The following is a 15,128-nucleotide window of genomic DNA, read 5'->3' as shown; positions in this document are numbered from 1 at the left end:
TCAATTGTGTCAAAACAAAGCCTGTCATGTTTTTGGAAACTAGAATTTTTGCAGAAATTTTGCAGCAATGCATCTTATGTTCAAAACACTCAACAAAATGTGTTAAACAGTCCTATGATCTCACAAAACATCACTGATAATTTGTAGACAAATTATCAGTGATGAATTGCACACTTTTTGCAATGTATTCCAGTGCTGTGCTTGTTGACAGTCATCAAATGCTCATTGTTATCGATAGACATTCATCCATCCTTGAAGTGTTTGTACCACAGAAAAGTTCTGCTTTGGCTGATAGCATTATCACCAAGTGCTTTCTTAAGCATTCAGTGGGTTTCTGCAACAGTTTATTTTGAGGTTGAAGCAAAATTTGATGCAGATTCTGTGCTCCTTAAAATCTGCCATTTCAGTTAAAGAAGAACAAAGCAGCCCATTCCAAATAAATAAAGGAGTATGCTAAGGAGATACTATCTCACCCAAATTATTCAATGAAGTATTAAAATATGTCCTGAGTGAACCAGACTAGAGAGACAAAAGGATCAACATCAATAGTAAAAAACTAAACAATTTATGATATGCTGATGATATTGTAGCAATAGCAAACAACAAGAGATAACTAGAAGAAATGATGAATGAATTAAATACAGTATCAAATAAAGTAGGATTATACATAACCTATGCAAAAACTAATATAATGACAAATATTGAAGCAAACCAGATAACTGAACAAATAATAACAAAATAGAGCAAGTACAAGAATACGCATACCTTAGAAGAACTTTTACATTACGAAAAAGTATTGATGAAGAAATAAAAAGAAGAATTCAGCTGGATTGGGTAGCTTTCGGCAAACTGAAAAGATTCCTGTGCAGTAACATTTCCAGAAAATAGAGCCAAACTTTTCAATCAGTGTATCATTCCAGTTATGATTTAAGGATCAGAGACATGACCAATAACCAAACAAATGCTGGAAAGAATGAGAAAAAGTGAGCATAGAATGGAGAGAGAGAGCCATGCTAAACATCAGACTGCAAGACAAAATAAGAAATGACAATATAAAAAAAAAAAAAAGAAATGAAAGTTTGAATTTAGGAGAAGAGATTTTAAAACTGAAATAGAGATGGGCAGGACATACTGCACAGATGAAAAGTGATAGACAAAGACAATCACCCAGTGGCATCCATATGAAGTTAAGACAAATGCCAGGATGATCAGCAAGAAGTTGGAAGGAAAAATAGTGCATATGGCTGAAGAATGCTGGCATTGAGAAGCCTTCAAGAGAGAAAAATGGAAACAGGGGGAGGCCTATAAAACCAAAATTATCATAAAAAGGGCTTAGAAGAAAAGAGGCCATTCCTGGAAGTTGTGTAAATGTATAGTTAAGAAGGATTTAATTTAAGAATTCAATTCAATTTTGGTTGAGTGAAACTCCACAATGAATATCTGCTGGAGGTTGATGTGATAATGATAATAAAGTTTAAAGTCCTTGCTTCAGTCAAAATGAATTCACATGATTTTTTCATACCATTCAATATTCAAGCATAAATAGAGATGTGAGAACAAAATGTTAACCCCCCCCCCCACCTCCTTCACACAGCTTCCAACCATGGACTCTCATTCTTACCCACCACTCTATGTATAATTCCTTCAATAATTCCTGTAAAATTCCCTCACCAACTGAAATGCATATCATATCACCTCTTTCCTGCTAATCCACTAACCTCTGCTATTTGCATTTCCTCTCTCTCCATACCACAATCCTAAGTCCTCATATAGCTTCAGTCACTCATTTTCTATATCGCATAATCTATGCATAACAATTCTGTTACCAAAAACAAACTGACACTTCATGACAACTGTGAACAATACAGATATTACATAAAAATATACAATGCCTATTATAAAAATAATAATAATCATAAAAAGAAAAAAAACACCTGTGTTTAGTAGAAATCTGGGTCTTCCTTAATTTTATTTCAAGTATATCCAACTGTTTCTGCTTTTCAGAAATGATATTTTCCTTGGTTTCAATCTGCAAATAAAATGCATGATGGATCAGAATTAGTTAATAACTAATACTGATCTGAAGTAAATAAAAATTAGTTAAACATAAAAAGTGCAATACCAAGCATTCACATATTTTGATCCTTTTAAAAAGTTCACTTTGTTTGCTACAAATAACCATAAACACATAAAATTGAATCCATGCCAAATTTTTAATGTTTTAAAATGTATTAGTATAAATGAATTCAGAAAAAATAAATAAAATGTGATGCAAATGAAAAATCATAATAGTAAATTAAAATAAAAAAAAAAGAAGTGAAATGAACAAAAATCATGGTAAGCAGTTCAACTGTTAGATCATGTTGCATGGGATCATTTTTTTCTTTTCAATTATTTTTTTTATTGATAATCCCTTCCACAAAACAATGAATAACTATAGCACCTTAGCACTATGGTGAGTGAGTTAGGGATTGAGATCAAACATGGTACTTTTCAAGCCACTTCCAGTCATCAATAAGGATAATGGTTTCACACTGGACAATGAAAATCATCTGTCAGATAAAAGCCTTCATATGCACAATGGGATTTGAACCTACAACTTGACTTTAGCTAAATGCTGTCTGATTAGCTATAGAAGCCACCTATGTGAAGAAAGAGTAAAATTTCAGAAAAGAATAAAAAATCTGGTAATCTTAAAGTTTCTGTATTAAATCCTAAACATCATTGCTACTGTCGAAATGGAAAGTTTTCTCAAATTGTGAACTGATGATCAGTGCCTGAGATTCATCTCCTCTAGTTACCTCAGTCTCTTCTAACTAATCCTGCCTCTCTCTCTCCATCTGTATTTTTTTATTTCATTGAAAATACTTTTTTTTTTCTGTCAGTTTATATAACTCATCTTTGTGTTAAATTGAGGCCAAATTATTTTTTTAATATTTTATGCAAACAATTTTTGAAAACTATTTAATTTTGCTTCCAGCTTCAATTTCTGTGCCTCTGATCAAAATATTAACCCGGCTTTCACACTATCACGACTGAAGATCCTTATTTTGGTATTAGCATAATATTTGAATGATTCCATATATATATTATTCAGTCTTCTAAATGCAGCAGTTGCATGTGTGATTTGAAATGCAGTTTGATTACTTACTTTTTAATGTTTTAAAATGTATTAGTATAAAATGATACATTAACACTTTGGTCGAGTTATATTTTGTTATCTACCACAAAAGGATACTTAAGAGATATTTTTCTGGTTGGTTGAGAGTGTATTCCCTAATATAACAAGTATCCTAAAATTATTTAGATAAAGCAGTTTGAGATTCAGCCATTGTTCTAGAAACAGATCTTTATGTTCTAGAGAACTGCAACAACAAAACTTCATGATCACAGAAGCTAAAAATATAAGCATGAAGATTCCTAATATATATACAGGAGTCCTTGCTTAATGCAGGATTTGATTGACGCAGCGAAATTAATTGCGATGATCCCTTTATATATGCGGCAAGAGTTTTAATTAATGCGCCTTTAAATTTACCACGCAGAAACATGCAAGCCTTGAGGAGTGCTTCCTGACCAAGAGAAAGAAAATCATGAACATTATGACATCATTCCTCCCATTAAGCATTAAGAGTGGGTGTATTACAAGCTCCAATTGTTTGCTTTCAGACAATGCAACTGGTCATCCAAATTCTCTTAATGATCTGTGTGAGAATGTTAAAGTTTTATTTTTTCCACCAAATATATCATTGCTACAACACATGGACATGGGCATCATTGCAACTTTCAAAACCTATTTTCTTAAAAAGACATTCTCAAAGGCAGTAGAAAAAACAATGGAAGAAAATGCTATCATGCTCCAAGAAGTTTGGAAAAATTTTAACATTAAACACGCAATCAAAACCATTCATGACTCGTGGGAGCAAGTGTTCTTCTAGCTGCATGAGAGCTGTTTGGAAAAACCTTTTGCCAGAATGTGCTAATGACTTAGGTAGTTTTCAGAATCTTGTGAACAACATGGTTGAAGAATCATTGCAATTGGTGAAGACCTTGGTTTTGATGGTGTTAATGCAGATGTTAAATAATTATTTATTTTGATAATTAAATAAATTATCATCAAAAGATAACGATCTTCTTGAAATAAAACAACAACGCACATATGAAGACAATGAACAAATGGAATGTGAAGATGAGGTTCCAAAGGAGATAACAATCAAAGAACTGGGTGGAATATTTCGCAGTTTAGAATCGCTTAAGCAGCAATAATGGATATGGATTTAGATGTTAATCAAAGAATGCTTGTTTGCCGAAGTCTTGAGAGTCACTTTGCTTGTTATCATAGAATTTATGCTGATAAGAAAAAAACTAAAACTGTTCTAACGACTCTTGATAACTTTTTTTGATAAAAAGTTGCAGTAACTAACATAGGTACAAGCATTTATTAAACATTTACCTTGCATTCATTTTTTATCTTTCCTAAAAGAGTACCATATAGAACGAATTATTAATACAGTAATCGATCATGGACGCATTATAATTTTTACCATTGATTATTATATTTGATTAACATGATTTTGATATATGCGGTAACATTGAGGGATTAATAATCGCGTTAATCGAGGGATACCTGTGTGTGTGTGTGTATATATAATTATCATCTGCATGATATGAGCAGATGATTTGTTTGAAAACTGTGTCATAGGTCATTCTTGGAAATGGGTTTTGAAATTCTTTGCAGAACATTAATACATATAGTGGCTTAATTTGCTGACTCCTGTAGTTAGTCACCATTTGCCATGTAAAAAATCTAATCCTCAGTCCCCTCTTCAATACTCACTATAAACAAAGCTTCCAGGAATGGTCCTCATTCCTCAGTCCCACACTCTTGTATAATCCTTTCTGTATTAATTCAGTAAAATCCTTTCTGTATTAATTCAGTAAAATCCTTTCAGCAACTTAAATGTCAACTCTTTTCTATCTATCCATTAAACTCTGCAATTTACATTTCCTCAACTTCTTCCCATAACAAACATTTAACAACCATAATGGAAACTAGATGACAAAATCTGAGCACAACAGTCCATGTTTGGTCTGCCCAATGCCTTCTACACTGGCACAACCACCTCTTTTCCTCTACTTAGTCAGTCTTCAACAACAGATCATTGATTTTCATCCACAAATGAAATGCAGTTATACTAATACAGTACACAGCCTTACACCTGGCATTCCTAACTGCCAACATTGAAGTCCTAAGGTGGAGGTCTGCAAAAATTATCAACATTAAGATTGACATTCATTTATCCACAATAAGTCCATTTTAAATCTTCCTGAAAGAAGTTAACATCGTTACTACTTATGATTCTCTCCAACGTGGAATCTTCCGTAAATAACTGAATATATCTATCAATCCACATGAAATATCATTATATAATAAACAGAAGTATACTACTGTTTACCACACTTTTCTCCATGACCTCACCATGCATAACATGCTAGTATCATTCAGAAAGCCAATCTCCTATCCATCTAATCTGTTAAGCATCTCCATCTTGCCTAGTTTGTGCACCAACTTGGTATGTAGCAGTCCATCAAATGCCTTTGCAAAGTCCAAGAATAACACATGTATGAATCTTACTTAACCAACACATTCATTCTCAGAAAGTGCACATACATTGCTGAGGCAAGGTCCACCTTCATAAATGATGATATGCTGGCCATCAGAGAATCCTGTCTATCAACCCATTTCTAGCCAATCTCTCTATTACCTTAATTAACAACTGCAGATACATAGACTTCTATAACTCAAAATACCGCTCCTAGCACCATTTGCAGAGGCACTATTTTATCTTCTTTCTATTCATTAGGGATGCCTTCTCATTTCAAGATCCTCAATTAAATAACCAGTTCAAAGACACGGTTAACTCTTTTGAACATTCTCTAAAAATATTTGGTGATATGTCATCCATTCCCACAGCCCACTCAATACTTCGTAAAATTTTGATATTTTACATCTAGTATCTGCCTCCATTCTGGATACTACACAGCATTTTCAGCCATAGTCATCCTATCACTAAAACAATCCACCAGTCACGTCTCTAATTATTCTGCATTTTGCTTGGGAGAACAAAAGAGTTCCCTTGAATTTTCTTTGGCTTGACTTGTTAATCTCTTATGCATCTGATCACTACCAATGATCTTTAACTTTGTAACTTTTTTTTAACACACTGTAATTTCCGTGTTCATCCATTTCACTTCTACTCTATTTATTCATCAAATTGTTAGTATGTAGTTGACTACTAAAAGTTATATAAATAAGTAGATGTTTGTATCAGATGCGTCTGAACCAATTCTCATATGTCACCTCTTTCTCTCCACACCAAATCATCTAATAGTATGATAAACATCGTCTAATGATAAACTACTTTTGTTTACCATTCTTGGACATCCTTCACACATATCAAAAATCTGCTCATTACAACTCTCAAAAACTTGGTGTTATGAAGTCATTATGATAATTAATAGAGCACATAATATGTGCACTATTAATAAACACTTTTACATTGGTCTAACCTGAATCAAAACAATTATCTCTCTCTTCCAAAAATTTGGGAGATTCTCATCATATGTAAAGGTCAAAAATATATCGTTTTAATATTATTTATTTTTAACATTAATTTCTAGCACATAGCAAACATGTTGCATTGGTAATTGAATTGTTGTATGAGCCTTGTATTTCTTTTCTTTTCTTTGATTTGCTTGTTTTTTCACACACTGATGTACTGTTATTTTCAATAAAAAATATTTGTACTTTCATTAAAGTTCATTACTATGGTTATTATATAAATTTGTTGTTTTATAGTTATGCCACAGGTACCTTTAAAGATTATGATCAGTTTTGATATCTCTCTATTTACCAATGTCCCTCTAAACAGCATAATAATTAAAGTTAATTCTTTGTGATATAGCAGCTCTATTTCATTTCACCGTGAAGTCTGTCTGCTTCATTTAGCAAAGAAAAATTTACAAATAGAGTATACATTCATGGGCTTTCTCTCTCTCTCCCCATCTTACTCCTGATACCCTCTTCATACAACCATTTGAAAAAAAAAAAAAAAAAATCTTATTATTATTGACACCTCCAGGGAGTTCAAAGACTCATCAAGGGAGGGCACCTCTACAGCTCTGTCTCCACCACTCAATCCACCAACTACACCAATGCCATCTACTGCTCACCACCACTACAATGACAAACATCCATGACCATGGCGGGATTCAAACCCACAGCCTTTTGGCTGGAGTGGATAAGCTAACCATTTGGCCAACCAAGTCAGCTTTTTAGTATTGAAGATGATGATATTCTAGCTGTCTGGAGTAATTACTTTTGAAAGATTACTAAATGAAGCAAGTGGTGTCAGGATGGAGGCAGAAAACATCCAACAGGAATACATATCCATACTGAAAATAGAAAAAGCAATGAAAGACCTGAAATTTGACCAGAAATGCTCAGATATGGAGGTATAAAAGTTTCATGGTGGATGCACTGCATAATTCAGAAGAACTGGAGGTCAGAGGGTCAAATTCTGGGGAGTAGCCACATTGTGTAGGCTTCTATGGAAAAAGGACATTAGAATCACTATTTTCCGGTATTAAACCACTCACAAAGAAGTCAAAAAGAAATTGTTTTGACTAGCTTTGTGAAAAAATTTTTGTTTCACTTCATCAAGAAATAGTACAAATAAATTAAAAAAACTACAAGCAAAGAATAACAGTTAACATTTCTAGTGAAGAATATTTGAAAATTTGGAAAGCATGCATTCGCTGTTACACTGGCTGGTGGTTTGTTGGTTACCATATACCGCTGGTAGATATAGGTGTGTTATGATGGCGATTAAGGAAGAACAGATTTGATGTAAAATCATCCCTTGTTTTTTGTTGCACTGTAGAGGATACTTCATTTCAGCTGATTCTTTGAAGGCTCTTTAGTATAATTAATGTAGATCTTTTCAGTTTGCTGCCATTCTACTAGATGTTTTCTATCTGTGGTATGTGCTGTCAGCCCTGATTTGTGCTTTCTTTCATTCTCAACATCATTGATGTGTTCCGATAGGCATATCTCCCCAGATCTGCGTAGAATAGCCCATAATTGCAACTGATCTTGTTCCTTACATCATAGAGCCTACAGAATTTCCACAAATATATATAAAAGAAACCAAAAACTACAGTATCTTAATTCTGTCCTTCCTAAAAATGGCTACAACCATTTTTGGAAGGACAGAATTAAGATACTGTAGTTGTAGACAGCTGGTTTTTTAAGTGATGGATGTGGTGGTTTAGAAGGTTTCGGATGATTGGAGATTTTGTTGATTGGGTAGAAAGTAACTTTTAGATTTTTTTTTTGGCAAAGCAGTCTTGATATTTTATCTGTTAATGATTGAATGTATATATATGAAAGGACTGCACCTTTATATTCTTAGTTTATTTATTCTTCTGTTATTTTTGGAGGTTGAGATAGAATTTTTTCCACTAATGTTCAATTGTAGCCATTTTTAGGAAGGACAGAATTGAGATACTGTAGTTCTTGGTTTCTTTTATATTTGTGGAAATTCTATAGGCTCTATGATGTAAGGAACAGGTGATGCCTATTTTTTGTGCTTTTGGTAGTGATGAGAAGTTGTATGTAGAGAATATCCTGTGTTAGATGGTTTCCTGTAGACTGAAAAGATGAGCATGTTTTGCTCTCATATCTGAACTAGCATATCCAAAAATGTAAAGATCTATTTCTTTCTACTTCAACTGTGAATTAGATTTGAGGATGAATTTTGTTCAGGAAGGTAACAAAATCTTCTAAATGGATAGTAGAACTGGGCCAGATTATAAAAATATCATGGAATATCTTTGCCAAATTTTTGATTGTGTTCCTTGATACTGGAGGGTTAATTTTTCAAACCATTCCATGAAAAGATAAGATAACATAGGAGAGAGGGGAAGAGCCCATAACTTCGAATTTGAAAAAAGTGCCATTAATGCAATGTTTAAAAAAAAGATCCACTATATATAGTGGGAAATTTTCCTTAAGTATTTGTATGGTTTTTATTCTTGGAACATTTGCAAAAAGATTTACTATGTCCAGGCTTGCAATTATATCAGTAGGAGCCAATGTGATGTGTTTGATATTATCTATGAAGTGTATTGTGTTCTTAACATAAGAGGACGTTTGCCTGATGTGAGGTTTGAGTAGGTTAGCCAGATGTTTAGATAATAAAGAAGTTGGAGAGAATCTTGCATCAACAATTGGTCTCAAGGACAAGTTTTGTTTATGCAGTTCATGGACTCCATATATTCTGGGTACAAGAGCATGTCTAGATTCTAAGCATTTTTTTTGTTTCTTACCAATTCAGCATATTTTTTTATTGAATTATTGGTTTTATTATGGAAATATCCCATGGGATCTCATCCTAACTTTCCATAGGTGTTTGTGTCTTCTAGGGGTAATTTTATCTTTTCCATGTCTTCTGTGGGGTTCAAAATAACTGTTGAGTTGCCTTAGTCAGCTTTCAGTATTATGATGTTTTTATCCTTTTAATGATTTTTAAGAAGTCTTGAGTTGGAGTCTTGACAAGTAACAGACTGATTTGGATGAAAACTGTAGATAGGAAGTTAGTAATGATGTAAGATTTTCATGCAGTAGTATCATATCCTGTATATTTATATCCTTATACTTCTAGCATTGTATACCAATGCTAGAAGTATAAGAAGCAAGGCAGATGAAATGGTTGCACTAATTGCGTCTGTGCACCCAGAGATTGTCGGAATAAGTGAGACATGGTTAGATGAGGATGACATCCTGACAGGAATAGAGATGGAAAGGTATGATGTGTTTCGTGAGGATAGAAGGGGTAAAAAGGGAGGGGGAGCTATTGATGATAGAGAAAGAGTTATGTCCATACAAGGTAGAGATGCAAGAGGGAAATGGGGCCAGTGGTTTTGAGGCAGTATGGTGTGAGATAGAGGTGAATAGAATCAAATACTTGGTGGGATGTTGTTATAGACCTGGTAATGTGGATGGTGGTGATAGTGAAATGTATAGTCAAATAAGCCAAGCAAATAAGAAAAGGGTGATCATTATGGGTGATTTTAATTATGGCAATATAGACTGGAATGAAGAGATAGCAACTGGAAGTAAAGAAAATGAGTTTCTTGAGTTTTTGAGGGATAACTACCTCAGACAGTATGTAACAGAGGGCACAAGAGGATTAAGGGTCTTGGATTTGGTCATCTCATCGGAGGATGTAATTATCAATGAGGTATCAAATCATCCACCAATTGGTGAAAGTGACCATGAGGTGATTACTTGGGTGGTTGCCAGCAGTGCAAGGACCCCTGTGAAAAAAGGGTATATGTGGAACTACAAGGGGGGGGGGGGGTGATTATGAAGAGCTCAGGAGACAGCTTGCAGGTGTACATGGAATGAGGAGTTAGCTGGAAAAGAGATCAATGCAGCTTGGGGGATTTTCAAAAAATATTTAGTAGATGCAATGTCTAAATGTATACCATGGGTGAGAAGGTTAAATAAGGTAGGTGTGAGATGGATGAATAAAGAGATTAAGCATGCAATACAGAGAAAAAGGGCATTGTGGAGGCAGCATAAGAGAAGTGGAAGTAACCAATTTCATGAGGTCTACAAAGACCAGGCAATGAGGGTGACTTGGTTGGTGAGAGTAGCTAAAGAGAGGTATGAACAGCAGTTAGCTAATGAAGCTAAAAAGAATCCTAGGGAGTTCTTTCGATATGTAGCCAGCAAAAGAAAGAATGATTATGGAAGGATGACATTGATTGGAGGAAATGGTATAAAGACAGCTGTTGCAGAATGTGTGGTGGAGATACTTAATGAGCAGTTCATCAAGATCTTTCAATCTTGTGAATGTGACTTCATGGAGAGATTAAGAGCAGTTGATGATGGGGAAGAGAGACTGACTGTAAGTGAGCAAGAGGTGTTTGGGGAGTTGAGTAAACTAGATGTAAATAAGGCTGTGGGACTTGATAATATATCACCGCGTATTCTGAAGGAATGTGCCAGAGAGTTGACACCTGCCTTGACATATTTTTTTAATACGAGTCTTGCACTCGGTCAAGTCCCTAAAGAGTGGAAGGAGGGCAAGATTGTGCCACTTCATAAAGGAGGTGATCGAACTCAAGCATCAAACTATAGGCCTATCTGTGTGTCAGGTGTTGTGGTTAAGTTGTTGGAGAAGCTTGTGAGAACTAGGATCCAGAGTTGGGTTGACAACAATGGTATAATCTTTGATGGACAGCATGGATTTGCTAAAGGGAGGTCGTGTTTTAGTAATCTACTTACTTATTACAATAAAGTGACTGCTTCCTTGGACAGAGGAGAAGGATACACAGTAATATACTTGGATTTCGCAAAAGCTTTTGATAGAGTACCTCATGATAAGTTGACAGTCAAATTAGAGCAGATGGGGTTGGATATTAGATTAGTGCATTGGATTGGAGACTGGCTATCTGATAGGTATCAACAAGTTGTGTATGGGGGTGCAATATCCAGGAAAAGGAAAGTCACTAATGGAGTGCCTCAGGGATCTGTTTTAGGGCCATTACTATTTAACTTGTATATTAATGATATTGGCAAAGATTTGGATGGAGATATTCAGTTGTTTGCAGATGATGCAAAGTTGGGACGAACCATAAAGAGTAGTGAAGATGTTGTGGCCTTGCAAGAAGACTTCAATAAATTGAGTGATTGGGCAAGCAAATGGGGATGTGAGTTCAATGTTGCAAAATGTAAGGTTTTAAAATTTGGAAAACAAAGATGGGATGCAGAATTTATGCTTGGTGAGAATATATTGTTGGAAGTAGAGGAAATAAGAGATCTGGGGGTGATAGTGGATAAGGATCTAAAATTTAGAGGGCACATCGCCAAAATGTTGAAGACAACACAAAGACTTCTGGGAATGATGCGGAGGACACTGACGTGTAGAAGTAGGGAGATTCTTGTTCCATTGTATAAAGCTTTGATTAGGCCACACATGGACTATTGTGCCCAGATTTAGTCACCTGGTTTTCAGAAGGATGAAGAGATGTTGGAAAGGGTCCAAAGGCGACTGACTAAGGTAGTTTCTGACCTCTGGAATGTCGAGTATGAGGAAAGATTGAAAAGATGTAATTTGCAGAGTCTAGTGGAGAGAAGGAAGAGGGGAGATATGATAGAGACCTACAAGTTGGTAAGGGGTTGTTATAGGATCAATGGTGGAGAAGTTCTACAGAGAATAGTGGGAGATCAGGGGAGAACCAGAGGTCATCCCTGGAAACTGTATAAAGAGGATGTGAGTAGGGGAGTGAGAGGCAGGTTTTTTTCGTGCAGAGTTGTGATTGGAATGCCTTGCCTGAGAGTGTGGTGTCTGCAAGGAGTTCGAATGTGTTTAAGACGCAGTATGATGAGATGTGTGTGAGATAAAAGGACCTCCTAGATGAGTCTTTGACTCCATGAGGTCTTGTTTAATAATAATAATATCCCTTAGGGTACATATCAGGAATTTGATGATGATGATAGTTTCATGGAAAAACTTTGTTTCACTTCATCAGGAAATAGCAGGAATAAATTAAAAAAACTACAAGCAAAGTAATAACAGTGATGAATATTTGAAAATGTTTAAACAATGGAAAGCATGCATTCACTGTTATGCTAGCTGCTGGTTTGTCAGCTGCTATATACTGCTGGCAGATACAAGTGTGTCATGATGGATTAACAATTCAGAAGTATAACGTGCATAAAGTAAAGAGCTAAGATTAGCATCGCTAATTTGATATCAGATTTAATAACACTTTCTTTCATCATGTGATCCATATAGATAATGAATAGAGAATTTCCACGAATATAGATAAAAGAAACGAACAGCTACAGTATCTTAATTCTGTCCTTCCAAAAAATGGCAATAACAGAACATTAGAAGAACAAATAAACCAAAAATATAAAGGAGCAGTTATTTTCCCATATATATATATATATATACAGTCAATCACAGATAAAATAGTAAGATTGCTTCAGCAAAAAAATCTAACAGTCGCTTTCTACACAATCAACAAAATCTCCAATCATTTGAAACCTCCTAAACCACCACATCCACCACTTAAAAAATCAGGTGTCTACAAGATCAGTTGAGGCCACACACTACATAGGACAAACTGGCAGATCTGAGGAGATACATCGATCAGAAGACATCAAGGATAATGAGAATGAAAGAAAGCACAAATCAAGTCTGGCAGCAGATACAACAGATACAAAACATTTAGTAGAATGGCAATAAACTGAAATGCACCACACTGATTAGTGCTTTTATTCAAGACCGTTCAAAGAATCAGCCGAATACAGTGTAACAAAAACCAAGGAATGATTTTACATCAAATCTTGTCTTCCTTAATCCATCACAACACACATGTATCTAACAGCAGTATACAGCAACCCATGAACCAGCATTTAGTGTAACAGCGAATACACATTATCCATAGTTTAAATCAAATATTCTTCGCTAGAAATGTTTACTGTTATTACTTTGATTGTAGTTTTTTTATTTATTCATGCTATTTCCTGATGAAGTGAAACAAAGTTTCTTCATGAAACTAGTCAAATTTAAACATCATTTCTTTTTGACTTCTTTGTGAGTGGTTTATTACTAGAAAATAGTGATTCTGATTGGAGTACAGCTCTCATAGTAACCATCTATAAAAATTATTATTATATGACACCTCCAATGAGTCCAAAGATTCATTGAGGGAGAGCACCTGCTCTACAACTCTCCGTCTCCATCACAATCCGCCAACTACAGTGAACCGCATCATCTACACCAACGCTATCTACTGCCCACTGCAGCCACTCGTATTTTCAGACAACCATAAATATCCATGCCTGCTGTGGGATTCGAACTTGCAGCCTTTTGACTGGAAAGCAGATACACTAACCACTACTTTTTGCTGGCCTGGTTGGCCAGCAAAAATGGAAATAAAACTAAATGTGTGAATTACAGACATCTTTCCCTACTGTGAGTATACCTGCATAAAAGATTTATGCAAGTATACTTGAGAAATGGCTAAGAAAAATTGTGGAATAGAAGCTGGATTCAGACCAATTGTCAGGATTAGATTTTCACACTGAGACAAAAAGTTGAGAAATCTTGGGAATATAACAAGGATCTGTATTTAAATTTTGTAGATCTGGAAAAGGCATATGACAAGGTGCCAAGAGAGAAGCTATTCAATACGCTGCAGTTATATGGTGTAAATGGGACATAATATTGAGCAAATACATAGTCTCTATTTAAGCATAAAGTCAGCAACTAGAATTGAAGGAAGTACGGGAAAATGGTTTGATGTTAAATCAGGTGTGCAACAAGGGTGCACATTATCTATAGATCACATTATGAAAGAAAATGGTATTAAAATCTGATATCAAAATTGGCAATGTTAATCCTAACTCTTTACTTTATGCAAATGATGTTATAGTTCTGAATAAATCCAGTTGTAATAAATTTGGTATGAAAAGCAGCAATAAAAAGACAATGAAAATAGGCAGAAACATTGAAAACATCAACTGTATCCTGAATGAAGAACCTATAGAACAAGTAAAACATTTCAGCTATTTAGGCACAATTTTTAGTAAAGATGGCAAATTAAATATGAAAATAGAATTAATAAAGCTGGTATGGTAGGAAGTCAGCTGAATAAATTTATATAGAATAAGAGATTAATTAGTCAAAACTCTAAATTAGCTGTATACGTGTGTTCAAACTTTTAACTTATGGATCTGAGAGCTGGATTAGAAATAAAACATTTCATCAAAACTGGAGAGAGACCACAGATATGGCAGTTCTAAAAAAGATTAGTGGAGTGAAGAGATGGCATCAATGGCAATATCAGATTAAAAATTAGGATGTTAATAAAGAACTTGACATCGTTAGCATTCAGGAATGTGTTAGCAGAGCTAATGTCAGGTGGTATGGTCACACTTAAACAGAATGAGAAAGGAAAGAGACCCAGAGGAAGACCAAGATCTAAGTGGATTGATACAGAAATATGTGCCTTAGAAGACAAATATAAGATATAATGTTGGAGCT

At 34.8% G+C, this 15,128-nt stretch overlaps 1 protein-coding gene across 2 annotated transcripts in view; it reads right to left on the bottom strand.

Annotated features, from left to right (window-relative positions):
• Positions 1–15,128, bottom strand: part of LOC150102502 (coiled-coil domain-containing protein 167-like) — a 162,583-nt gene that overhangs the window by 63,914 nt on the left and 83,541 nt on the right. For both annotated transcript variants that reach the window (XM_090399733.1, XM_090399731.1), the window contains exon 4: positions 1,935–2,029. In XM_090399733.1, the coding sequence (XP_090255859.1) occupies positions 1,935–2,029 (95 nt within the window). The remainder of the gene's footprint in view (positions 1–1,934; positions 2,030–15,128) is intronic.

This window comes from Typopeltis vanoorti, chromosome 10 (assembly GCF_054136105.1).
Source record: "Typopeltis vanoorti isolate ZY-2024b chromosome 10, IOZ_Tvanoo_1.0, whole genome shotgun sequence".
Lineage (NCBI taxonomy): Eukaryota > Metazoa > Arthropoda > Arachnida > Uropygi > Thelyphonidae > Typopeltis > Typopeltis vanoorti.
Note: the sequence above shows the minus strand (reverse complement) of the source record. Positions and strands in the feature narration are given on the sequence as shown.